Below are 25,066 nucleotides of genomic sequence, written 5' to 3'. Positions count from 1 at the left end.
GAGTTTTGGCTGCAGCTCGACCAGAGGCTGGAAATTAAGAGCCACAAATAAAAACAAAAATAATAATTAAGGCAATGAATCTTAGGGTTTAGAGCAGACCATCTTTATTTTACTGTGGCTGTTCTAAAGTGACTCACCCGGTTATTCTTGCCGTTGTGGTTGCGTGAATATGGATAAAACGCACCGAGTTGCATCCAGCGAAGACACATCTCATACTTAGCATCCTCGAAGAACCCACATATGTCAGCTCCGGTCTACAAAAGAGGAAGGTGTCAGTTTATACTGCATACATATGTGAAGAAATAAAGATGGACGGAAGGATGGGATGTTTTTATTTGTAAAAGAAAAAAAAAACCTCAATCTTATTTCCCTCAGATGTGTTGATTAGATTATTATTTGATTTGTAAATGAACCCTTCAAGGCGTAGATGTGACTTCAACCCTTCAGTCACTTCACGTCTATTGCAAGCATTATGTATCTGAGGTGTCCTTGAATATGAAACGAGAAAAGCGATTGCTGTTGTGCATCTGACCCAGGCTCTTGGCTGGAAGCATGGAATTGTTTTACCATACAGTCAACAATACGGCGTCTGAGTATAAGTATTTTTAAATTGTAAAGAATTACAGACAAAAGGGGCAAATTACATAGCGAATTGACAAGTGGCGTTTCATTAAAGAATAATCATGGACTAGCAACAGGTATCTGGTTCAAGGTGGGATTTGTCATAACATGTATCCTATTGTATCTCAAAATGTCCTCTGATCAACGGGTCGAGAAAAAAAAGAAAAAAAAAATCACTCAGGCCACTGTAATCTAGTTAGAGAGGACAAGGTCACATCAATAAGATCATGTCTTGGCCAAACAGAGCTCATTTGGAGATACTTACATAAGAGATGCCGAACAGGCTGAATTCCATCATTCCTGCAGAACCAAGAAAAACAGAAAGTCATGCCAATTTAAAGAATCCCTTTCATTTTGCTTGCCTACGTTTACGAACATTGTGTGTAAAAGACGACTTATCTCAAAGCTGACTGTCAACAGTAATTTTAAAAACCATGTTTTGTTTTTTGTTTTTTTTACACACACCATATTCCCAGCAGATGTCTACAGGTACCTATAATGGATTTGTAAAGTTGGTCCCAACTGGCAGTGTTGTCTCCGAGCCAATGTCCGGCCCATTTTCCACTGGAGGGGTATGTGGACCTTGTCACCACGATGCCTCTTTTGGTCGTTACATTCAGTAGGGCGCTGCTCAGAGATGAGAGAAAATTGATTGGATAGGAAAATAACACAAAAAGCGTATCCCCCACGCTAAATGAACTAATTGGGCTTTAGAAAAGAATTATATCAGTCATGATTGTTAAATTAATGTTCGATGTCTTAAAAAGAAACAACTGCTAAACTAAAGCGGCAGTGCCTTAGAGGCTCCTCTACAGCACTTTGCAACCCTTCTTGTAACGAGAAGGGAAAATGGTGCTGCAAAAAGCAGTGTGGTTTACATTTGTGATTATTAATTACATAGATGTGATGAGACTGCATTTCTGCAAATAGCTGGGAAAGATCAATTCTGCACCTCCTAAGGTTTCTATTTTCTTCCTGAATATGTTTGCAATGACATTCCCCTTCTTTTTTCACGCTCTCTTCACCTCTATCTTGATTGAGATTATTACTTAAAAAACACACAAATATAATTGCTTATTTACTTACTCATAGGTGGGCTTGGTGTGGGACCAGCCATACAAGCTGTGGACATCATAGTGTCTGACTTTCTTGCCATTGCTGAGTATTTGCTCGCTGTTCATGCACAGAGTCTTATGTATTAAGCCAAGATGTTTGGACTCCAGGGCTTTTGGAAAGACACACACGCAAAACAGATTAAACAGAGTTCTTGTATGGAATTATCACATTATTAACATAGGCTTATTATTAAATATCAACATAGCAAGATAAATAATTGTGAGTGTCTTACGCGGCATGTATGGAGGGAAGTCAAGAAGTGGATTCCCAAGACATTTCCCTCCAACTGTGCCATGTACAAAACTGGCAGGTTCGTTCATGTCCTGCAGTTAAAGCAAATGGAAGTCAAGGAAAATTTGGCAGAATGATTTAATATTGTACGCTCCTTCCTTCAGGTTACTCACAATCCATATGCCATCAAATTTGGTGATGTTCCAATAGAAATCCTTAATTTCTTGACTCCACCATGCTGCTGTTGATGAGCGGAAGAAGTCCGGGAAGGCAGTGTATGCTCTATACAGCTGAAAATGAGAACATTGAATGATCAGAGTATGAAATATTGAAATCCAACCAAGTGCAACAAATCTTGTCAACTTGTGTGATACTGACTTGTATTTTGTGACATGTCAGAGGTAAGGAGGTTATTTTTTATTATGGTGAATTCAGAAAACATCTTACCTCAACTTGGGAATCCCAGTCCAGAGATTCGTTTACTACGACACCAGGCTTATCTGGCCAAACCTGCACGAATAATACAACACGCATGTTGGAAAAGCTTTGAGTTCAACTGTTGGTATCAATGTGTGTACTGATACATGCATAGTTGTGTGTATCTGACCTTCCCCCACACAATGTCATCACTAAGCTCTTTGGGCCATTTGATGAAGACGTCCGCAGCTTGACCTCTCACAAAGGCAGGGTAATAATCCGTCTCATTGCCTGAAATGGCTGGATCCTAGGATTATAATATACACAACTGTTATAATAATATAATAATATAATATAATACTGTATAATATAATATAATATAACATAATATAATATAATATAATATAATATAATATAATATAATATAATATAATATAATATGTGTGAGTGTATTGTTAAATTGGAGTATTGGTATTACCAGGATAAATATGAACCTCATGCCCTCCCCCCTCATGCTGTTGACCAGTGCAGGCAGATTTTTAAACTGCGGGTCGAGAACAAAGTCCAGCTGGCGATCCATGTAGTCGATGTCCGCATACTGCACATCCTGTAGCAGACCGCAGTCAAAGTTTAAACCAACTAAAATTAACCGGCTTTGTTGTCTTGAAAACATCACAACCTGTCAGGAATCAAACTAACACTCATCAGTAGCTTCGAGATTAATATCACCCAGCAGGTCACATATTCATTTTTGGGTTTTTTTCTAAGCTTGAGATGTGATTTTTTTTTTTTAATTGAGTGCCAGGACTTTGACAACCATGTGTGGAACACTCAACTCTTAGAACTATACAAAGCAAAAAGCTGGAACTCTGCACAAATCCCAGTCAAATTGAATGAATGAGGGAATGCTATGTTAACCCTTAAAAGGAAAAAAATATATAGTACATGTATGTATAATAATTGTCACCACCAAGTCAGAAAAGATAATTGCAGGTTTTGCAACAAAGATGTCAAATATGTCCCGCTAATCTTCGTTGATGTGGGAATTTGGAAAGCTTGCCTTCACATATGGTAAGCAAACACCTGAGAAGTGAGTTCTTACATTGCAAACAAAACTTCATCTGCTTTGATCACCTGTTGTGTCTGTGGCAGTTTTATGGTTGGGTAGTCTGTAAAGCTAGCTGATGTGAAGCTTTAGTAAGTTCCTGCATTTTCTGCTTCCAGTTAATGATACGGGATTCTTTTTGGCTGGCATCAGCTCGTTTTTGGTTGGGACTTTGTTCAAGCACGTTCCAGGGATGACTTGATTATCGATGGAAATTCTTCTGTTCTGTTGTGCATAATGAAGAGGAGGGGAGTCTGGCTTGTTTCCACAAGACGTACCTTTCCGTGGGGATGAATAGGACTTTGTAATTTTTTCTTTATATACTCTCTTCCTTTTACCAGGAATTTTAACTGAAATGTTAATTCTCGATTTGACTCTCAGAAAAATGTACTGTTTATAGTTTACCTGGGAAATGTCCAGAGGCTATGGAAACCATAAAAGAATGGATTTCAAATTCAATTCAAGGTCACATGCCATTAGTTGAAACAAAATGTCCCCAATGCAGAATGAAGTCAAACATTACATTTTTCTTCAAGTTCTTTTTTTTTTTTCATCTAATTTATTTTTATGTTCGCTTGCAGTGAACCATATTTTAAAATAGGTTGAGTGTGTTTCATGCAGCTCTGTCTGTAAGAGGTAAAATACATTGGGCAGTTGAATTAGTGCTGGTGTCGAGACAGAGACAGATTCAAATCAATTTTTGTCAAAACATACTGGATTTTATGTGGATGAGATAAATGTGGGCATTACCAGGAATGTGGGGGATGCATTGGGAATGGGATCCTCCAGAACCCGGTGCTCCCAACACAAGTTGTCTGAATTTTATTTATTAATTTTTTAAGTAAAAGATTGCAAACTTACATAGGGTATACCTGCTTCCCTCATGTCTCTGTACAAATTTGCTATTTCCTTGTCATTGGCATAACCATAGCGACACAGCTGGAACCCAAGGGACCAATAGGCAGGTAGAACAGGTCGTCCAATCAGCTGTTAAGAAGAAAAACAAACAAGGAAGTCAAAACAGTTCAACACAGAAAAAAGTTGTTTTGCAGGAAACCAGGACACCGTCCATGAAGTGTTTGTTTGATTGCTTGTTTGTGTGTGTGTGTGTGCGTGCATGTGTGTGTGTGTGTTTAGGCTAAATGAGACAGTGCAATGATGCGAAGAACTCCCAGCTGCTGCAGTCCATCAGCAGCGGCCCAGGGCCAGACACAAAACACACACACACACACACACACACACACACACACACACACACACACACACACACACACACACACACACACACACACACACACACACACACACACACACACACACACAGGTGGTCACACGTATACACAAACAGACCACACATCTAAGAAGACTTACTGCAGTGTACTCTTGCACCACCATTTCAGGAGTAGGTCCCATGACCACATAGAAATCCAGGATGCCTCCCACAGTTCTGTAGGTCAAAGCTGGAGTTGGCTGGAAAGTAACATCTGGACATAAAATGAAGAGGAAATTTATTTCCCTTATCATATATTTAGTGGTTTGTGCACACTGTGTAACTGTGTTTATTCCTCATGAATGTTTTAGAACAGTGTTAAAGCTTCATTGCTGTCACCCATATTTAAAAAAAATATATTCCAATCTCTTTTTAATGAAGAGTTACCCGAGACCAGATCGCTCCATGATATACTTGGCTGTCAGTATGTTGATGAGGCAGTCATAAAAGGACTTACAATGCATGAGTAACTTTGCTCTTCTGTGGCGAAGTGACAAATGCACGGATATAGAAAGTATCCATCAAACATATACGCAGCATGTTTGATGCATGTCTGCACTTGTGATTGTGTACTAGTCGTCAGCGTGCAAATACACAAAATGAATGGTGAGTCTGTTTTATTCTGAGTTGGCGTAAGGAGAATGCAGTAAATAATTCAGTCATAATTTTGCCATTGTGCCACTGTTGTACAGAGGAAACAGTCCAAAGACAAAACTTCCTTCACTTTGGAATCCAAATGCTCAGACATACACGAATGAGAGTAACTGTGTTCATACGCAAGTGGCTGAATGCCTTTCCATGTGTCATGTTTGCATGTAGTTGCAGAAAGTGTGTGTGTTTTGCGTGTTACTCTCACCCATAGCATTGCTGTTTAGTAGCAGCACACCATGAGCATCAGTGGTGGTCTCAAGGCCCATATAGAAGGGATGCACACCATAGCAATTCATCTTGTACTGCAGCAGAGAGACAGATGGTCGGAATGAAAAAGAAATGTGTGAAATGGGTGTTTTTTTTATTTTCAGGATGTCAATTTTGTGATTTCTTGTAATGTTTGTTTGTGACTTTGTTTACTGAGACATTTCTCTTTGTATTTACGGGAAATGTCGAAAATGTCTAGAATGGACATGCACCCCAGAGCTGTCGGTGTTCAACACGTCTTCTCAAAAATTAGATGAAAATATTCCTACAACTATACTCTGTGCAAATCTCTAACTGAGACGAGCACAATATATACTGTCTATGTTATTTGTAGCACCCAGGAGTGCTCCCAAATCCCCCAAATCTTCTCCGGCCTGGACAAAAACACATTAATACCGAAATGGGACATTATTAGGGGATTTGAGTTACTGCTGTAATAAAATCAGAAAGTCCTAAATGTAGCTTACAGAACGATTAAATTAATGACAGAATTACAGCTTGGAAGAAACCAAATTCATTATATACAGAGCAGAGGGTTTTTCGTTTTCTTACAAAACCTGCTTAACACTTAGGTAATTTTTATTTATTTTTTCATTTTGCTTTCTATCTTACAGTTTTACTTGTATTTCTGTAACAATTTATCACAGGTGAATTAACGGTCCCATTTGCACTGATTTTCTGCATAAACATTCATTACTGGGCTTCAATAATTATGCAAATATCACATCATCATGGGTTGTGAGGAGGAGGTGAGTCTCGTGTTATGGACATTTGTCTTCCTCTTTAGGTACTTCGTGAGTCCCAATGCTGCCATCAGAGGTTAGATGAGGATGGAACGAGACAGGAATGGATGGGAGGGTGTGAGGTGTGTGTGTGTGTGTGTGTGTGGGGGGGTCTCCTGAGGATTTCACATACCAGGAGTCTCATCTTCCTCCAGTACTTAAGAAGTTATTAATCAGTAATATATAAGAGCTGGCTCTGTCACCGTGTCAGGTCTGTTGGGATTTGTGCTTTCCTCGTGATACATGTACCCTGTTGCATTGTCATCACACCATTCAGTCATCCACTAACAGCATGACAGCCACCAAAGGCAACCAATCAGATGCAGAGAAGGAGACCCGCTGTCTTAGCTCAGCGATGCGAAGTCCATGAAGAGAAACGTGAGTCTGAATGTTTTGTGATCATCTCATAAAGAAGTAAACAAGATATGTTGTTGATTTTTTTGTTTAAACATACATAATTATTAAGTGTCCATTGTGATAATAGTGATGGGCTTCTGTAATAAAGCTGATTAGGTTATTTTAATGGAGTAACAACATTACAAAAAGCGACTAAATTTGATTAAACTGATCTAAACTGCATTTACCTGGCAAGCTTCTATTTTAAATGCAGTTTCATTCTGTTTAATATTGCAAAGACTGCGCCACTACAGTTCATGTCATCATGCTCACTCTATTTTTTCTTATTTCCATCCTTTTCCGCCTTCCTTTTTTTTTTTTTTTTGAACACTAATTCCCCTGCTCTCCGCGGAGCCCTGTAACATTAGTCTGAACCCTGTGGAGCTGTCTTGACAGCTCAGCAATTAGGCTTGATAATGCTGATGCAGGTGGAAACCTCATCCTGTCTGGCCTTGACACCGGTAGGGAAAACATGATGACACTCTATAACCGCTGTTCTTATCAGCAGCATCGGATCAAAGTGACGCAAATGTGAGGGAGACAAGTTTACATTCTGTGCAGGAAGGTTGTTTACAAGTCACCTCCGCAGTCTGTGGAAGATGTGATGTTAAATGTAGGATGCTGTGTCGCGTACGCCACAATAAGCACACGGTTGGGTTTGATGGAACACGACAGTGCTTTATAAATTAAGGGGAAATATCTACCGCTGTGTTTTAATTAAAACTTTGCCATCAGAAATCAGTTTCAGTCGAACAATGTGTGCAGAAACATGCATGAAAAGCATCCGAAGGGGACATTTTTTCACTTGTGTAGATAAAGGTAAGGCATGTGCGTCGGTGTGTTACTTACACCAGGTGGCTGGTCCTTGGAGAACATACCCCAGGTGTGATAGTTGAGGTCGTGTTTATAGGTGGGATGCTCACTCTCCCCGAAGCCGTACACATACTCGGATGACAGTCGCGTAGACACTTGGATGAACATGTCTGAGAATGTAAAACCTGGCACAGACGAGTCCCAGCTGAGAAAAGTGACAGAGGATTAAATCAATGAGAGATGGAGGCAGAGGGGAAGAGGGAGAGAGAGAGAGAGAGAGAGAGAGAGAGAGAGAGAGAGAGAGAGAGAGAGAGAGAGAGAGAGAGAGAGAGAGAAAGATGGGGGGATTATTGTCAAAGGGAGTTATTCACAATGTGTTTGACACAAATACTCATAAATAATTACAGGGACTGCAGGCATCTCTTCAATATGCTTCATAAATTTTAATTAGCAAAAATTCGACTGACACTTTAAAAAACACAGAAGGCTTTACTAGCAAATAATATCACCCCTGCTCAAAGTTGTACTTTGAGAAAGACTCCATATTGCTACATCACGACTGCTGAACAAGAAGAAAATTCTTTTCATTGTTGATTCACAAGGTAAATTTCCGGAGTGTTTCTCACTAGGTAGCAGCGGTACAAGAGTCACCTCAGCATTTGGATTAGATGGTACCAAAAAAAAAAAAAACAAGGATTTTTTTTTAACTTTAAAAAGTTGGAGTGATAAAACTTACCTGATGAATTATTGCCCCCCAAAAAAGCCAGCTCATGTGACAGCAAGACAATGTTGCTTAAAGTGTGTTCATATGAAACCTGGTGTGCAGTGCTTTAAATTAGATTTGTGGTTTTTTAGTTTTTTTTTAATTTAACCTTCATTTAACCTGAAATACTCACATCTTGGTCCCTGTGCTTTTCCTAATAATTTGAATTCCGAAAGGCATGTTGGTAACAACGACCTTGTATAGCCTTTTGGTTTCGTCAGTTTCAGGAGTGGCGGGAACCGACAGTGGCACCGGGACCTCATAACGATCTGTGGTTGGGTCCCATATCTAGACATGGAGGGGGATGTTAGTGCATTACAAATTTTAAATGTGCGTTTATGTGAAGCAGACAAGTAGGATGGGCGATCTGAAGCAAAGAAAACAAACAAACAAAAAAAATCAAACAGAAGAACACAGAACATGAAAAACGTGACGAAGACGAAGCACCATGGACAAACACACCTTAAACTGCAGCATGTCGCCGCTGTGATAACGGATCTCGACTCGAAGTGTATCGATGTCTGGCGACTCTGGGCGGCCACTGCTCCTGTACCTCTTGTTTCGGGTAATATCAACTGTCATTCCTGAGGTGCTCTCTGTGGCTGCTGTGACGGCGTATCCGTAGTCTTTAGGATAGAAGCACCACGGTACGTGCTCCATGATGCTCGGCTGAATGAGAATGGAACGTAAAAAATGTCAGCTCCTGCTTAGTGTTAAAAAACGGAAAAATAATGTGCTTATGTGTGTGTGTGCGAACCACAATCATGTCACCTCTCACCTCCCAGATGCAGCCTCTGGCCTTGCACTTGGCCTCATCTGCATGCTCCTCTGGATGGCAGTCAAATCGCTGATAATCCGCCACCACCAGGTCCCACTGCACCAAATAGGTCTCACCTAACGTCAAGGAAAGGCCTCGCAGGAATAAAACCTGTGTGTGTGTGTGAAAGGGAGGAGAAGGTGTGAAAAAGTACTGATTAATGAGAGCAAGGATGTCGACGTGAGGAAATTCTGTCCATACAGTCTCAGAGCGAAGGTCCACTTGCGCCCAGATAAGCTTCGTTGTGACAGAATATGTGCTTTATGTTCTGTGTGCTATCAATTAAGACACAGCTGCTAATTTCCAGTGATGTTTCACCAGCCTCAACAGGGAATTATGAGTCATTCCTACAGCGAATCTCAGGAAGTCCTTGTCAATCTAGTTACCACTCAACTGGGGAGTAGCCTTCTGGTGTTTTTTTTTTTTTGTTTTTTCTTTTTTTGTGTGTCATTTAATTTTAAAAGCAATGCTGCAGGAGTTGTGCAAAATGTTTTCATGTTTTCATTTCAAGACAAAAACAAAGAGGCTTTAACTGCAGGAGTGGACAGGGAGATATTTGACATCCAAACACACAAATGATATTTTCTATAAAAACTCAAAATATCAAGAGGCACAGCCACGTAATGTGGTTAATTTTTGTGTGACATTTGGTGAAACTAAAATTTGTAGTTTGTAAAAAAATATTGGGATTATAATTGAAGTTATTTACACATGGACAAAAACCTTCATGAAGCACAGATAGACAATGATTAATGGGTCTAACTGCGTCATATAAGAGTATAGCAGACTAAAGGCGTTTGGCAGCCGTGAGCTCTACACAAGGCCCGCCCCAGGAAGACGGATGGACACGACAAGGCAGACTTTAGGTATAACAGCACATTTACCCTTCACCCTCAGAAAATGATTACCACCGAGAACCATTTGATAAATGTATGCGTGTGACACAAGGGACCTCGACAATCTATATGAGCATAACAGACACACACATCAAAACGAGGACACACATATGCTCTAGTGCACAAAACAAAACTAGTATCACAGTATTATTGAACTCTTGACGCTTCAGTGATTCTTTTACTCACTCTCCAGGATGCTACATGTAGCGTGATGGCCGTTTGTCGTTCTTCCACACTCCTCCTTTTTTTCCCCCTCAAACATACCGCTTCTAGATGTCTGTGTAGGCTCTCAGTTATCCAGGTCATGTTTATCCAAAGCTGTTTAAATCAATCCACTGGACACATAAGCTTGGCATCGTTAGGACTCATCAAAACAAGGTAGACTAGCTACCAACCAGTACCCAAGACCACGCAAAAGAACACCAACACCTGAAAGGGGCACTGAAAACTTGTGGATATCCTGACTGGACTTGAAGGCTCACACAAGATCCAGAAAGGGGAATCACTAAATGAGGATGGAAGGGAAGGAGAGCAAGGGTAACGGTATAGTGACCCCACAGGCGTCTGAAAAACTGATGATCAATTAACACCAGGTTCCTGTGTATTGCCGGGCAACACTCTCCGACAAAGACCGGTCCACCCGAATGACCCCAAACCACACAGTCAGAAGAGCAATCTGATTTATGCAGTCAAGTGCAGCAAGGAATGCTCAGATGTCTACATAGGGGAAATCAAACAACCACTACACAAGCACATGGCCCAACACAGAAGACCCAAATCGTCAGGACAGGACTCAGCAGTCTTCCTTCACCTCAAGGAAGAGGGACACTCATTTCAGGATACCGGTTCGTTTCTTGGACAGGTTTGAGAGAGGAGTGAAAGAAGCCATCCATGTGAAAGGGGAGAAGCCATCTCTGAACAGGGGGTGGGTGGTCTGCGACATCACCTTTCACACATTTACAATCAGGTCCTTTCAAAACTCCCAAAAAGAATGTCTCAGTAGATTAACCCTGACGGGTTTCAACCACAGTCATTGACATGTGAATAGCACTGACCACACCCCACTGGGTTAATGAGCTGGGACAAGACCAGCCACATTCAGAACTGATGCAGCCTCTTGGATGAGAGGTGAAACGTTGTCAAGAAACTTTCTTAAAGTCCAGTGGATTGATTTAAACAGCTTTGGATACCACTTTTAATTTTCCACTCTTTCAGGATGACCTTGTTGTGTACTGGCATGGTGTCACTACTTCTTGTTTTGAAATAAATAGCATTTCCCTTCAGGATGAAGCTGCTCACTCCCTCTGGAACTCTTTTGTACTTCCCTCCTTCCTTCATTACTAACCTGCTTGGCACTGTCGTACGTTATGCTGGAGCTCGGCAAGATGGTGGCGTTCTCATGCATTCCGTTGATGACATGAGTCACAGAGGCAGACACGGGAGGATGGGGGACACCCAGAACAGTAATGTTCTCAATGGTCAGGTTGTGTGGGTCCATGTAGCCAGCATGGACAGTTTTCAATGTCAGCACTCCCTGTGAGGCACGAGACAAACAGTCATGACATACATAACATGTTTTGGTAGAAATAAGCTAATAGTTTCTGCAATGTGTTCTTTGGGTTACATGTTCAACTTAATCCATGGTGCTAAGTGTGAACATTGGATACTTGAGCCAACAGAGATTCTCGAGAGTAGTATCAGTCACACTCGGTGTTCTGGACTGGGTCTCTGGTGTGTTTTTTTGTTTTTTTTTACTGAGTACAATGTTTGCGGAAAACTTACACGGTCAACAGAAAACTGGTAATGGAGGTAGTGGCGATTTTCAACTGTTTCTGTACAAGAAAAAGCCAGATGTCATCACAGCAGCTGGACACAACTGATACATAATCATGATTATCTGGACATGTTCATTATGGTTTAACATTAAGGTACGGCCTCCTCATGGATAAACAAATATCAACATCTAAGGGTTCTACACATAGCAATGTCTCCAGTATTCAGATAAACTCCATACATTTATTTCATATACAACAGTTTAGCAATATCAACACATCAACACATTTCTGATTTAAAAAAAAAGCTTTTTTTTTGGTTGTTCTCATTAAGTGTTAAAGTTAAAAATGATTACCTTTCATTTCTATGCAAAAAATGTGTGTGTGTGTGTGTGTGTGTGTGTGTGTGTGTGTGTGTGTGTGTATGTGTGTGTGTGTGTGTGTGTGTGTGTGTGTGTGTGTGTGTGTGTGTGTGCACCTATACAGCCAGCAAAATAGTACTTGTTCCAATCATTGAAGGTGATCCTGTCTGACATGCAGTCGCACGTTTGCACACAATACCTCTGGAGTCTCCATCATCCCAGAATAGTTCCCCAGCTGCCTGGTTGTTGTCATCAAGAGCAACAGTCAAACCCATGGGGTTACGACGACTGGAGATGCACACACACACACATGAACAGATGCAGATGAACAAACACCATATGCACATGTAATCACTATTCAGTGAATAATATAATAAGATGCACGGCTTGATGCTTTAATGGAAATGTAATTTCCGATCTGTGTACGATGGAGGGAACATGCATGGCATTAATTAATGACACTGTATGCGTGTGCGTGAGTTTGCGTGTGTGTGTGTGTGTATGCATTCACCTATATGTTGTGGTGACATCAGGCTTCTGGGTGGGGAGAATTGCACCACCTCTGATGTGTAAACCTAACTTGTCAGCTGGGAGAAACATGTCAATGAAGGTTTTACGGGTGTCCAGTCGTTCCATCTGATCGGAATGATAAACAATTCTATTAACTCACGTAAATCGCATCATTTCATTACCATTCTGCCTCTAAAGGTACGACTTGATATAATTTTCCATGCTGCTGCCCTGCCAAAGAAAATGGTTTAAAGTTTGTGTAAAATAATTATTGTCTCAACAATGCAGGTTAAACTTTTCTGAGATTACCATAAACTTAAACAGTAACAAAGAAAATGTGTTTTTGTAGATGGATCACTATTGTCATGTTTGGAGATTAGGTTATAGCATCCTTCCTTTGTCATCAAAAAGTGCTTTAAGACATTGGTTTACTGCAAAACTTTTATCAGCTACCTCCAGTGGTGTCTCACCATCCACAAAGCACTGGATTTATGCAACCAACTTATTAATTTTCCAAAGATACTCCAAAGGCATAGCCGTGAACACATTTCACAAGAACCACTTTCTTGCTTTGATATCTTCATCACTGTGAGGTTTGCAGAGTGAAGGGAATCTTTTATTATCCTTTGTAAACATGCGAACGACAAGTAAAATTCTGCTCATCTCTTTTGTGTTGTAGCGGGAATCCTATTTTGGACAAATTGGACTTAAATTTCAAAAGGAGTAACAAAAGGGTTAAAAAAAAAAACTGTTTAGATAGTATTCAGCAAATGAATCCCTTGAGAAGGATAAATGTTCAATTTTTCATATTATGTGAATAGAATTTGAGACTCTGAAGTGATGCTGACAAGCAATTTTTTTTCTCTCCCACTCAGTTTCTCTCAATGACCTTCATTTTTTTTGTGGTCCCAGACTAACTAGACTTAATTTCTGATCCACTGAAGAATATTTACTCGAACAGCTTCAGACCAAGACGAAACCCCATCTCCTCTTGTTTCCATTCCACCTCCTTCTTTCCAGCATCCCTTTCCTGCTATTCTCTCTCATGGTGCTCCATTTCTTTCATTCATACTCGAGGTGTTGTATGAAATTTTATACATGTACCACTTTATACTTTACAACAGCGTATGGGTGAGTGTGTGGGCTGGAGTTAGTGGAGCGTATGCAACCAATTTCAAATCTTATCACTCCATCCTCAACCTAAAATCCGTTGTCTGCCTTAAGGAGGTCTTTCTTCCATTGTTTTGTTTTCTCTTCTTTCCCTGCTTATTCTAATCCTCCCATCTCCTCTCTTCTAAATGCTGCTTTGTTATCTCCCCTTTCTTCATCTAATCTTCTCCCTCATTCCCGTCTTCGCTTCTCTTCTTCCAAGTCATCTGCTGTCCTTCTTTTCCCTGCTCTGTCCAGCTCCCATCCTTCCCACTTACCTTCTTTCTTCCCTGTCATTATTCACAGTCATTTTTACACTACCAATAACCCCCTCCCTTCGCATGCAAACACAACCTTCCATGCTCCTATCCAGATAATCACAGGGGACCAACCACGTCAAGGGGCTGGCGGCAAGACAGCCAATCTAATCGTTCATCTGATCAGTGGAGGCTTTACATTGCCACTGTGACGCCCAAATACGGTCCCAAAGGAGTTCAGCACCTCTTTTATCTCTCTGTCAGGGAGATAGTCTCTGCTCTGTCCCCTCTATCTTTGTTCTCACTCTCTCTGTTATCACTCTCGCCGCCCAGTCTTACAGAACTCCAGGCAAGGACTTTCATGTGATACAAGTTCTTTGTGTATGCTTTATTGCTGCTGAGGTAACGCAACACCTACAAGCCCCAAATTCTTCTTTTCTCTACGATGTCAATTACTTCAGCGCATGCCTCCAATCAAATGCATTATGTCATGATAACCCCCTTCAGCCAGTCTGTCATTACATTTTTTCTACAAAATCTCATGTTGCTCATTTTCTCAAGATTGTTTCAGTGAAATGTTTGCAGTTTTGTAAGCCTTGTGGTTTGAATCAAATTGCATTATGTTGAAAGCTGTTTTCCATATCCTTCCTACATAATGTACTTAACATGGGTGGGGTAAAACCAAAACCACACCCATCATGAGCCAATTCACACATAAATTGGGTTTTCTAACATTGTCTGATAGAATGAAATTGAATAAAAATGGATAAGCATTAATGCATAACAACAACGTCACCAGAAGTAATTGAATTACTGCATCCGTGATGAATTCTGTTGTGACACATGCAAAGAGGAAACGGCGATGCTTTTAGGGAAAAGTACTTCAAGTTGAATAGTCTCACCGTCTCATAGTCGTACCACACGGCATCTGGGATGTACGCCCACACATTGACTTGACCCTGCAAGATGAAAAATGAGTTATTGAAAGTTCATTTGATTTTGTTTCTTCATTTAGTTCTTTATGGCTCTTTTGTGTGGATTAGATGTCTAAAGGTCTAAAGCATCCCCATCTGAGCTCTGTTAGAAGTCACTGCTCCAATGCTGAAAACATTCAATTTAACACCAGCAGAAAAAACAGAATGCACCGTAAAAGAGGCATGGATATGTCTGAATCAGTGCCGCCTAATGATAAATGAGAAGATAAATTGTTCAAATCGAAGGAGGGGTGGCTTGAAAGTGAAAGTTTCAACAAAGGTCTTGTGATATTTCCGACTGTGGTCCCGCTGTGTGACAGTGAGACGGTATCGGATGATGACTGATAGGTGACACCCCTTTGATGGCTTAAGGTGGTGGACAGATAGGTGGAATCAATAGAAGAGTGGTGAGCCTTTGATAGCTTTGGCACTTCCTTGCTCTTTGTGATGGGGCAGAACAGAGAGAGGGAGTGAGAGAGAGACACGTGGGTGGAAAAACCGAGTGAACCACAGGACTTTCTCATAACACTCCATATTGTGTACACTGTGTCGGTTGAATAGGCCAAGGTAGTCAGTCAAAAGCACCAAAATTTTCCTCGCTTTCTCTCCCTCTCTCCTTAGCAGCATGTCCTATTTTGTGGCCCTTCGGGGCGAGCTATTAAGAGGAAAAAAGAAGGGAGACAAGAAGTCAATAAAAAACTGGTAGGAGAATAAAAAGAAAATGATGATTAAACAAAAGAAAGTAAAAGGAAATTTGAAAACCACAGCACTGAAAAATTATACAATAAAGAATAAGATACGATTATTGCTATTACAGCAATGTTATTGAGAAATATTGCTATTAAGGCCTGCTAACCACAATTTAATGAATTTGTGTCCTTTTTCTGGGCTACCTATCACATCCACAGAACAGCCTGTAGGATGACAATCTGGGGAAATGAATATTCCCTCTTCGCCTCGTTTTCTGGTGTCTGATTTGCTTGTGGGCCCTATCACTCAATTCTATAACAAATGGGAAGGGACTTAGCATGGCTGCTAACCCTGATTGAGAAGGACAAGGCACAAGGCCTGTATCTTACCTCTATGAGGGAGGATGTGATCAGGTGGGCCGGTGATTCATACTGGCAGAATGATTGTATGCTTCCAAAGGTAGATGAAAGAGTTGGAGACATAGGAGGGTGTGATGGGATGAAATGTGATCATAAGGGTTAGCAGACAGCAGTTGATTAAGAGAATGCAGATTAGATAAGATATCTGACGTTCGATGAAAGGATGAGCCCATTGGTAATGGGCAAAAGGGGGAGAAGAGTGGAAAGATGGACGGACCAGAGGGGATGACAGTGCGCAGGAGATCTTCCCAGTTTATCGCAGAGATCAAGGTTAAAGCATCGACTGATCTGAAGAATAGAGTGAGAGCATCATTAGAGAAAGAAAGAGTCAGGCAGACAGAGACATAAATAGAAACAGAAAGAGAGAGGGAGAGATGAGAATAATGAAATGCGAAAGTGATGGGAGGATGTAAAGAGTTGTTGAAGATCAGCTCTTGACCCCACTCCAGTGGCTGACACCACCTCTTCATGTGGCCCGTCACAGGCTGATGCATCTGGAACCAATAGTTGGCCTCTGGTTCTTAATGCTCGCCTTCACTCTGATTTAAAATGCAGGAACACAACTCTGTGTCATCCTATCACCACGAAAGATGAATATTCTTCTTCAGAATTTTGGAAAGAGCCGGATGAAAGCTGTGGAGCAGAAGCTTGAGATAACCTTGAAAACCCACAACTACGGTCAATTTATGAAGCAGATTAAGGTTTTCTAGGGAAACAGTAGGTTTAACATAACTTTAGTGGGACACATAGTCCCTCTAAATGACTGTAGGTGCAGTCTTGCTTTTTGTCTATTGGATGTATAAAGTGATCATGCATAGCCACCTTATGGTCCTTTCTTCACTCCTTCAGCAGCTCAGTTCTAACACACTGTAAGCAAAGACCCTTCCACTTTCTTCTATCAGAAACTTTTCTCATTGATGGAAGATGGAAGTTACTTTATTTGGGGCCCCATGAATCCAATTCGCTCTCCGCCATTCAGTAATTCACAAGAGGCCATGCTAAATTGCTTATTAATCAGGCCACTTTGACACAACCACAATAGGTGTACACACACGCACACACACACACACACACACACACACACACACACACACACACACACACACACACACACACACACACACACACACACACACACACACACACACACACACACATTCATATACAGGCGCACACATTTATATGTGCCCACAAGGGCACACATTCACAAAGATGCGCAAACACACACTTATATCTTCACTTCTAATCTGCCAGTAATGAGGTCAGTGCTCTCATTACAGCTGAGAGAAAAGAGAGGATATGAAAGAAGGAAGAAAGAGGGATGAGAGGAGAGGAGGGCAACAGAGAAAATCCCATGTCATGTTTTCCCTGTAGAGGTTTAAATGTGTAATGTGCGTTTTCTGTCTGTGTGCGTGCGTGTTTGTGCGTGTGTCATCTCTTATCTATATCTACTGAATGTGATACTTCAAGGTATAAAAATACAGGACATGCACATTTGAGTGATCAGATGCATTAGAAAGACTAAAGTGTGTTCCTGTATGGGTTTTGTTTTTATAATTTCTGTCCTTTAATTGTTTACCTTTATTTGTGTTGACTGACCTGGTCTAGAACAGGTGTGATCAGCAGGTGTTTTCCCCAGAGGAATTGGCGGTCCACATTCCAGGTGTTGCTATCAGAGTAGAACCTGAGTAACAAGGAAGACAATAATTAGAAATATTTTCCCCCTTTAACTTTCTTTTAAAATTTCATGTTTAACTAATTTAATTTCAGTGACGGCACTTAATTAAAACATCCATTAAGCTTATAGTCTATAAATCAGTCACCACAACTTTCTGATGTGTCACATATTTTCCATATGAAATGGTAAAATGTCTCTATCTGATGCCTGCAGCAACTTTAACAAGCAATACCGTTTTTTAAAAGGAGGCAAAACAAAACTATTAAGGAGAAGAAAAACACAGTTTTTCGCTAATCTAATATAATCCTGCATTCAAACCCGGAAATATTTACCAATTAAAGCATCAGCCTACTTAAACACCAGGCAGAGTGAGGAATATGTTCTTGTGTTGGCATCAGCTGCTGCAATATGCTTGACAATTATTGGCTCATTCACAGCTGTTTGGAAAGTAATGTCCAATCATGTATTTATACAGCTGTTCAGTGCAGTTATTACAACCTATAACTTTACACCGTTAGCCTGCTCTTACACACTCGCGTCAATGTCAATTACCTGAGGTCACCTACAGTGTCTTATATGTAGTCTGTTTTTTTTTATTTTCTAATCTTTTTACATCCCGCGAAGCAGTGATGTATTGTAATTGTCAGTGTTTGTCTGTCCGTCCACCAAATATCTTCACAACTGTTGCAGATAGAAAGATGAAAGAAAAACCACAATACTCGGGCGTTAAAGTGGATGAAAATGATGACCTTGACCTTGATAAAACTAGTTCAAGGTCAAATTTCAACTTTTCTACATTTTTTTGCACATATCTCAGGAACCGGACAAGATAAGAAGACAAAGCAAAAGGTGTTATACTTAGGGAGGCAAGGGGAAGAAAATTACATCACAACCTTGACCTTTAAAAGCAAGGTCACGGTCAAATTTTCACTTTTATGCCTTTTTCGGTAGAAATCTCTGACACCCTGATGAGATGTAATCACAAAACAAAAAGCAACATTTTCAGGAAGCCAGAGGCACAATCGTGTGTAGGTCAGGGTAAAGTTTTGAATTCAGGGGTGTCGCGGGATGTTGTAGTCTCTGACTCCCTTGTTTAAATATGCATATATCTTTGATCCAAGATGCATCGCAAACTCTGTTTGCAGCCTAAACACATTTCCAGGGTGCTTTTATTTTCAGTTGTGGAGTTGATTTATCAGACTGTGTATCTGTTAAGGCTTGATTACAGTGTTTTTTTGCCTTCTGTCTGGCAAAGGCAAGCACTGTAAAGAAGCCCTTGCAGATAAAGTCATGCTTGGAAGAGTCAACAATAATTGTGTTTGTGGCAGTTAATTCGAGTCCAAGCAGTGACTCCGTCAGACCCAAATGCATAAAGACTTCTTGTAAATACTTGCTATTGATGCAACTGGCACTATGAGAGGCTTTATAGTGTAATTACAATGTTACAACTGCTTACTCGTGCATGACTGGACGTACAACAGTCTCTCCTGTGGTGTGGGCTTTGTAGAACAGTGTGTACAGGTAAGGCAGGAGTGTGTAACGTATCTTCAGGTAATGCTTAGAGCTCGCTACCAGCGTTGAGTCGGGGCCATAGGCAGCTGGATCCTGGGGCTGAAGACAGAAAGATGGATTAAGGGTGTGGGTTTGAGGAATAAAGAAGGTCTCAGAGAAAATCAACATTTGTCTTCCCATGAGCAGAAAATGTGAAAGAGATAAGAAGGAAGAAAAAAAGGTCAATGAAAGAAAGAATAAAAAGAATAAATTGCAGGTAATATGAGGGCACTAGAAAGGTTTGGCATTATAAGGGAGATGAGAGGGGAGGAAGAAAGGTGACAATTTTCTTCATCCCTAATTTACTCATAATGAATAAGCAGACACTAACCTTATTTATAATGATAAGAATGGTTATTTAAAATGGAAATTGACTTTACATAAGGCTAACCTGAGAGCACAGTTTGCAATGAGGATGGTTAAAAAAAATAAAAACGGATGTGAGAGAAATTATGAAAAAAATGAGAAAAAGAAAGTATGATTTAATTTCTATGATAGTGGAGAGTAAGAGGGTGATTAGCTACTAACAGGCCATGCTCCTCTCATCTGGCTAATCATTTATGCCCTCGGCACCTCTGAGAATGATGAGAAGTCTGTATGTGTGTGTGTGTGTGTGTGTGTGTGTGTGTGTGTGTGTGTGAGTGGGTGCGTGTTTGGACTGGTCTGCATGGCCATGTGAGGAGAGCCATGATTAGGGCAAAGCAAAGGTCACACATTAGCTGTCTCGTTTGGTGGAAATCGTATTTCAAATTCATCATCATCATCATGTTCCTGTCCTCCAGCAGATACCCTCCCTCTGAGTTACTCTTTCCAACACACACCATTTCCTGCTCAAAAACCTCGTTCCATACCTCACTGCTGTGCTATTTTTTGTATCAGCAGCGAGTTTAGAAATATCACTGAAGATTATTTTTAAATTTTTATATCATTCACTATGGAATACAGACGCATCTTCCATTATTTGCCTTCATCAGCAACAATAGATCAGGGTACAGCGACAATATAACCACTGCTGTTGGCTCAGTGGGTGTTTTTCTCATACAATCGCTGTGACATTTACTTTTATCTGACATGTGACATTTAAATTTAAACCTGTTCATCTTCATTACAATGTAGATTTTTAATATTGCACAAGTTGAGACCTGTCACAGTGTATTTGACACATCTTGACTGAGGGAAAATATTTAAACTCCTCCACTGAATGGCGATTATCCAATCGCAACCATGATTGCATAAGGCAGCTTTGGGTTCTTCATAGGACATGGATAAAAAGCCTTTTTAAAAAACTTCCCCATCACCTGAAACAATTCACAGACATTATGAAGAAAATAAACATTTATTTCTGTCAGAAGTATTGAAAATGATGCACATTGTGTTGTGCAGGAACAAATAGCTTAACAGGTGCAGCAATATGTAAATATGTGGGCTCGGGGAATTGTTTTCAAATGTTAATTCATCACTGTGCAAGACCTCACCTGACGAACATCTGGAGCCAAGACGCATGGAAAGACCTTGCATGCTACTCATGTGCTGAGACGCCACAGCTGGAGTTGAGGAAGTTGCGCTTGGGGGGGTTTATGCTATGATTCAAAGGTTATTTAAGGGTCTGATTTTATTTGATTTAAGGGCCACTGATGCTGACATTCCCTTCTAATTTTACATTACATTATGTTTTTATCCACCATATGGTTCATCAGTATATCATAGTCATTTTACATCTTTTATAAAACATAATGCTGATGTTAAAGTGTTAAAATCCAACCTCTTTGATGACTATCAGTCTGTCTAATCAGATGTTCCAATTTAACATTGCGGCTGTAATGATTTGCTCCAGTTTAAATCCCTAGTGTTATATCTAAAATCAAGGTACGTACATTTATAACAGATGCAGCAGGGCTAGTGTGATATGTGATGACAATCTCCATAGACACAGAAAGTTTCTATTTTTACCATTTGAGATCATAGCACCTATACAATGTTCTAAAATGAAGGGTATACCTTACAACATTTTAGTCTAAGCCTTGGCTGCTGGATACATAAATCTATAAGTGACAGTCTAATATAAAAATTGTACAACATTTTGCATTTGCGGTACCTTGTAGCCCTGGGCATTGTGGTTCCGGCTGAATGGGTAGAAAGCTCCCACCTGCATCCAGCGACGACATAACTCTTCGCTAGAGTCATCGAAGAATCCGCAGATGTCCGCTCCGATCTGAAATGCATGACAACCTGACATTTAGCACGAAACTATAATCACGTAAATTTCTGTTATCTTAGATAAACTCTACAGTGTGCTGGGATGCAGAGAAAAGATCAGGGAGAAGAGCACATTTTCTACATGAAGATGTAGTCAGAAGCAGGAAAGAAAATATGACACCAAAGTGATGGATGATTGCATTTTTGTCTTTTAAAATGCTTTTCTTGACGGCAGCTCAGTTCAGTCAAGATTTACCGTCAGGCAGAGCAGCGATCTCTATTTACATCAATTTAGCAATAAAGTTTAACAAAGAGACTCGAGTCAAAGGTCACCCAGCGGAAACGGCTTGAGTCATTTCATAGGAGACTCGATCGGCCTGTGTCAGCTGCAACGGTCGAAATCCAGTTCCCTGCTGTCGTACATGTATCTACTCCCATGCCCATATACTCATACAAACAAATTATCCTACACACACAAGTTGTGTGTGTAGCTGTGTAGCTCTTCCAAACTTTTATTGGATTTCATTCCAAATATACTTGTTCTTGCCTGCCCCTTTGTCTTTATGCCTACGCCTCAACACAGTTCTCAATTAGCAGCTGAATCCTGTTTTAAAACAGCACAAACCACTAAATGCCAGGACTAAATATTTAGTGAACAGAAACATGTAAAAAATACAGCAGAAAGCTTTGCATGAATGTGATTTCTTATTGTCTTTTGTTTTTTTGGTGTGGCACAAGAATTCTATTACTTAATAGTATTTCTGATTAAATGGGCATAAAGAGATCTTTGGTGCCTGCATGTTTATGTCTCTTATTTTACAAAATTCATTGGTGAATAGCAAGAAAGCTCAACTATTTATTCTGCAAATGTGCAATGGTAAGTATTTAGAGACGACAGTTAAAACACAAAGCTAAAAAAAATGCACCAACGATCAAAGAATCAAAATCACTACTGTATGATTTTTTAAATGATATATAAATGAACAGATAATGCCATGTCAAGATATCATGGCAACCAGACAGAATTTTTTTTTTTCCCATCACAGTTGTTCATATTATGTACAATATGAAACCCATCTGTGAAGGCTCAATACTCACATAGGGAACCCCAAAGAGTCCAAACTCCAACATGCCAGGAATGGCCCATTTTATATCATTCCAGTTGGCAGCATTGTCCCCTAGCCAGTGACCCGAATATTTTCCCACACCTGGGAAGGACGAGCGGGTCAGCATCAGCGTGCGGTTCTCTCTGAACACCCGCTGCAGAGCTCTATGCGATGGAGTGAATCGGAACAAGAGGGAAAGAGAGAGGTCATTGAGATAAAAAAGACACAGGGACAGAAAGGGGACTGCACAAGGGAGAAACAGATTACAAACACATACACAAGCACACACTCGTTCACAAGATAGAAGACAGAGAGACAGTAGATGTGCACAAAGTCAGTAGAGCACCACATCCCTGCAGCATTGTACTTTTTTTTTGTTTGATGAGTGAAATCGAAGCTGCATTGATTTCCATGACAATACAAATCCCTGATGATGTTTACAAAACTTGTCTCCTGCCAATAATACATTTTAATTAGTGGATGGTGGAGGTGGGGACAAAAGAAAGATGAGGCAGCTCTTATAGGAGTGAGTCAGCAAGTTTACTTTTAAGAGCTCTTGTATTTCTTGGTGCAACAAGTTTTGTTCCTTTTGTAGCTGGTGTGGCTCATTTTATTGCTGAAGTAGTAGAAACAGAGAGCCTGATGCTATAAACTCTGATTGTTTGGACCACATTATTCTTTTTTTGATGTGCAGCTGACATATGATGGCCTGATAGAGAATGGTTTAATAGTCAACTGAGATATACAGTAAAATCATTCACCCAGTCATTTCTAAGACCAATTATCCCACGCAGGGTCGTAGAAGGAAGAGGGGGAGGAGGAGGCAGAGGCCTCGAGATAATCTCTGCTGACAACAAATGGGGAGGTACGTGCTTGACAGATCACAGCATCATCATATCATCATCTTCATCAATGCTGCTTTTCAGCGTGTGCTGTGACTCATTAATGTTTTCACTTTCTAGAAGTAGAGTTGATGCATGATGCCTCATGCTTTTCCACTGCTATTTGCAAATTTAATCTCCCCGCATTTGGATTATAATCTGGATAGAGGAGATTAAAACATGCTTGGTTGGGGGCAATATGTATTGGGGTGGAGGCGTGTCGCTGCCAATATGTAGCAGGGATAATGCAGATTAAGTCATTCGGACTGATTTCATGTATCTTTGAAAGGTAATAAATGCTATAATAAACACTGGATTAACTCAATTTGTTTGGTGTGAGGCTGATCTGAGTGCAGCGATGCCACCATAGTGACCTCAACACAGTTTGTGCTATGCCTTTCAGGTCCTTTGAGGAGGCTGGCCTCCTTCAACATCTGTCCTAAGGTCCTTCTCATGTTCTATCAGTCCGTAGTCTCCAGTGTGCTGTCATACGCCATTGTGTGTTGGGGTGGCCAGGAAAAGAGATATGGATCGTCTTAACAGACTCATCCACAGAGCGGGCTCGGTGGTCGGACTGAGCCTGGACTCTGTGGAGACACTTCTGGAGAGCAGAACCATGTCTAAAGTCAAGGCTATCATGAATAACATCAGCCATCCTCTACACACCACCTTCTCCTACAAGGGAAGCACCCTCAGCAGCAGACTGCTGTCACACAGTGCCTCCACAGAGAGGCTGAGGTCCTCCTTCGTGCTCCGTGCCATCAGGGGGTACAATGACTCTCTCAGGAGAAGCAGGGGGGAGGTGGCGAGGTTGAATGCAGCACGCGGTTGAATGGAGGGGATGAGATGTCAGCCTGTGCTGCAGTGTAATGGGGCCAAGGTGTCGTGATGTTTTGATATTAGATAGTGACGCTTTATATTTTTGACCATTGTGAGATAGATATTAGATAGATATTAGATATTAGATGTTGTGATATTAGTTGTGATAGTTGTGATATTAGATAGATATTAGTTGTTGTGATATTAGATAGTGACGCCTTACATTGTAAGAAAGGAGTACCTTACCCAGCATGTGGGTTTCCTGCTAATTTTCACTTGCACTTTTTATTTTTATTTATCTTATTTTATTTTTATTTTATACTGTTTATATTTTAGTGATAATTTAGTATATGTCCTGTTAATGCTACATGTGTCTGCTAGTGTAGTGTATGTCATGTCTTCATTAATGCCTGAGGGGTGGATATGTGATATTTCCTTCGGGATTAATAAAGTTATATATATACACACACACATATATATATATATATATATCCTCAGTGCAATTATACAACAATGATACAACAATTGATGTCCTCAATTTTGTATCATCTTGAAAA

General features: G+C 40.4%; 1 protein-coding gene across 1 annotated transcript in view; it reads right to left on the bottom strand.

The window, feature by feature from the left end:
- Positions 1–25,066, bottom strand: part of si (sucrase-isomaltase) — a 52,811-nt gene that overhangs the window by 15,746 nt on the left and 11,999 nt on the right. Inside the window, exons 15-39 of the mRNA XM_068317201.1 lie at positions 22,802–22,973; positions 21,603–21,719; positions 19,413–19,567; positions 17,878–17,962; positions 15,098–15,154; positions 12,791–12,915; positions 12,479–12,567; positions 11,928–11,977; positions 11,491–11,679; positions 9,211–9,360; positions 8,895–9,101; positions 8,566–8,720; positions 7,706–7,874; positions 5,617–5,713; positions 4,862–4,974; positions 4,352–4,477; positions 2,864–2,992; positions 2,576–2,692; positions 2,416–2,478; positions 2,142–2,258; positions 1,970–2,060; positions 1,708–1,846; positions 1,115–1,248; positions 887–921; positions 138–254 (exon numbers count right to left, since the gene is read on the bottom strand). Coding sequence (XP_068173302.1) covers positions 138–254; positions 887–921; positions 1,115–1,248; positions 1,708–1,846; positions 1,970–2,060; positions 2,142–2,258; positions 2,416–2,478; positions 2,576–2,692; positions 2,864–2,992; positions 4,352–4,477; positions 4,862–4,974; positions 5,617–5,713; positions 7,706–7,874; positions 8,566–8,720; positions 8,895–9,101; positions 9,211–9,360; positions 11,491–11,679; positions 11,928–11,977; positions 12,479–12,567; positions 12,791–12,915; positions 15,098–15,154; positions 17,878–17,962; positions 19,413–19,567; positions 21,603–21,719; positions 22,802–22,973 — 2,998 coding nt within the window. The remainder of the gene's footprint in view (positions 1–137; positions 255–886; positions 922–1,114; positions 1,249–1,707; positions 1,847–1,969; positions 2,061–2,141; positions 2,259–2,415; positions 2,479–2,575; positions 2,693–2,863; positions 2,993–4,351; positions 4,478–4,861; positions 4,975–5,616; positions 5,714–7,705; positions 7,875–8,565; positions 8,721–8,894; positions 9,102–9,210; positions 9,361–11,490; positions 11,680–11,927; positions 11,978–12,478; positions 12,568–12,790; positions 12,916–15,097; positions 15,155–17,877; positions 17,963–19,412; positions 19,568–21,602; positions 21,720–22,801; positions 22,974–25,066) is intronic.

The sequence above is a fragment of the Antennarius striatus genome, chromosome 6 (genome assembly GCF_040054535.1).
Source record: "Antennarius striatus isolate MH-2024 chromosome 6, ASM4005453v1, whole genome shotgun sequence".
Classification (NCBI taxonomy): domain Eukaryota; kingdom Metazoa; phylum Chordata; class Actinopteri; order Lophiiformes; family Antennariidae; genus Antennarius; species Antennarius striatus.
This window is presented reverse-complemented; position numbering and strand designations above follow the sequence as displayed.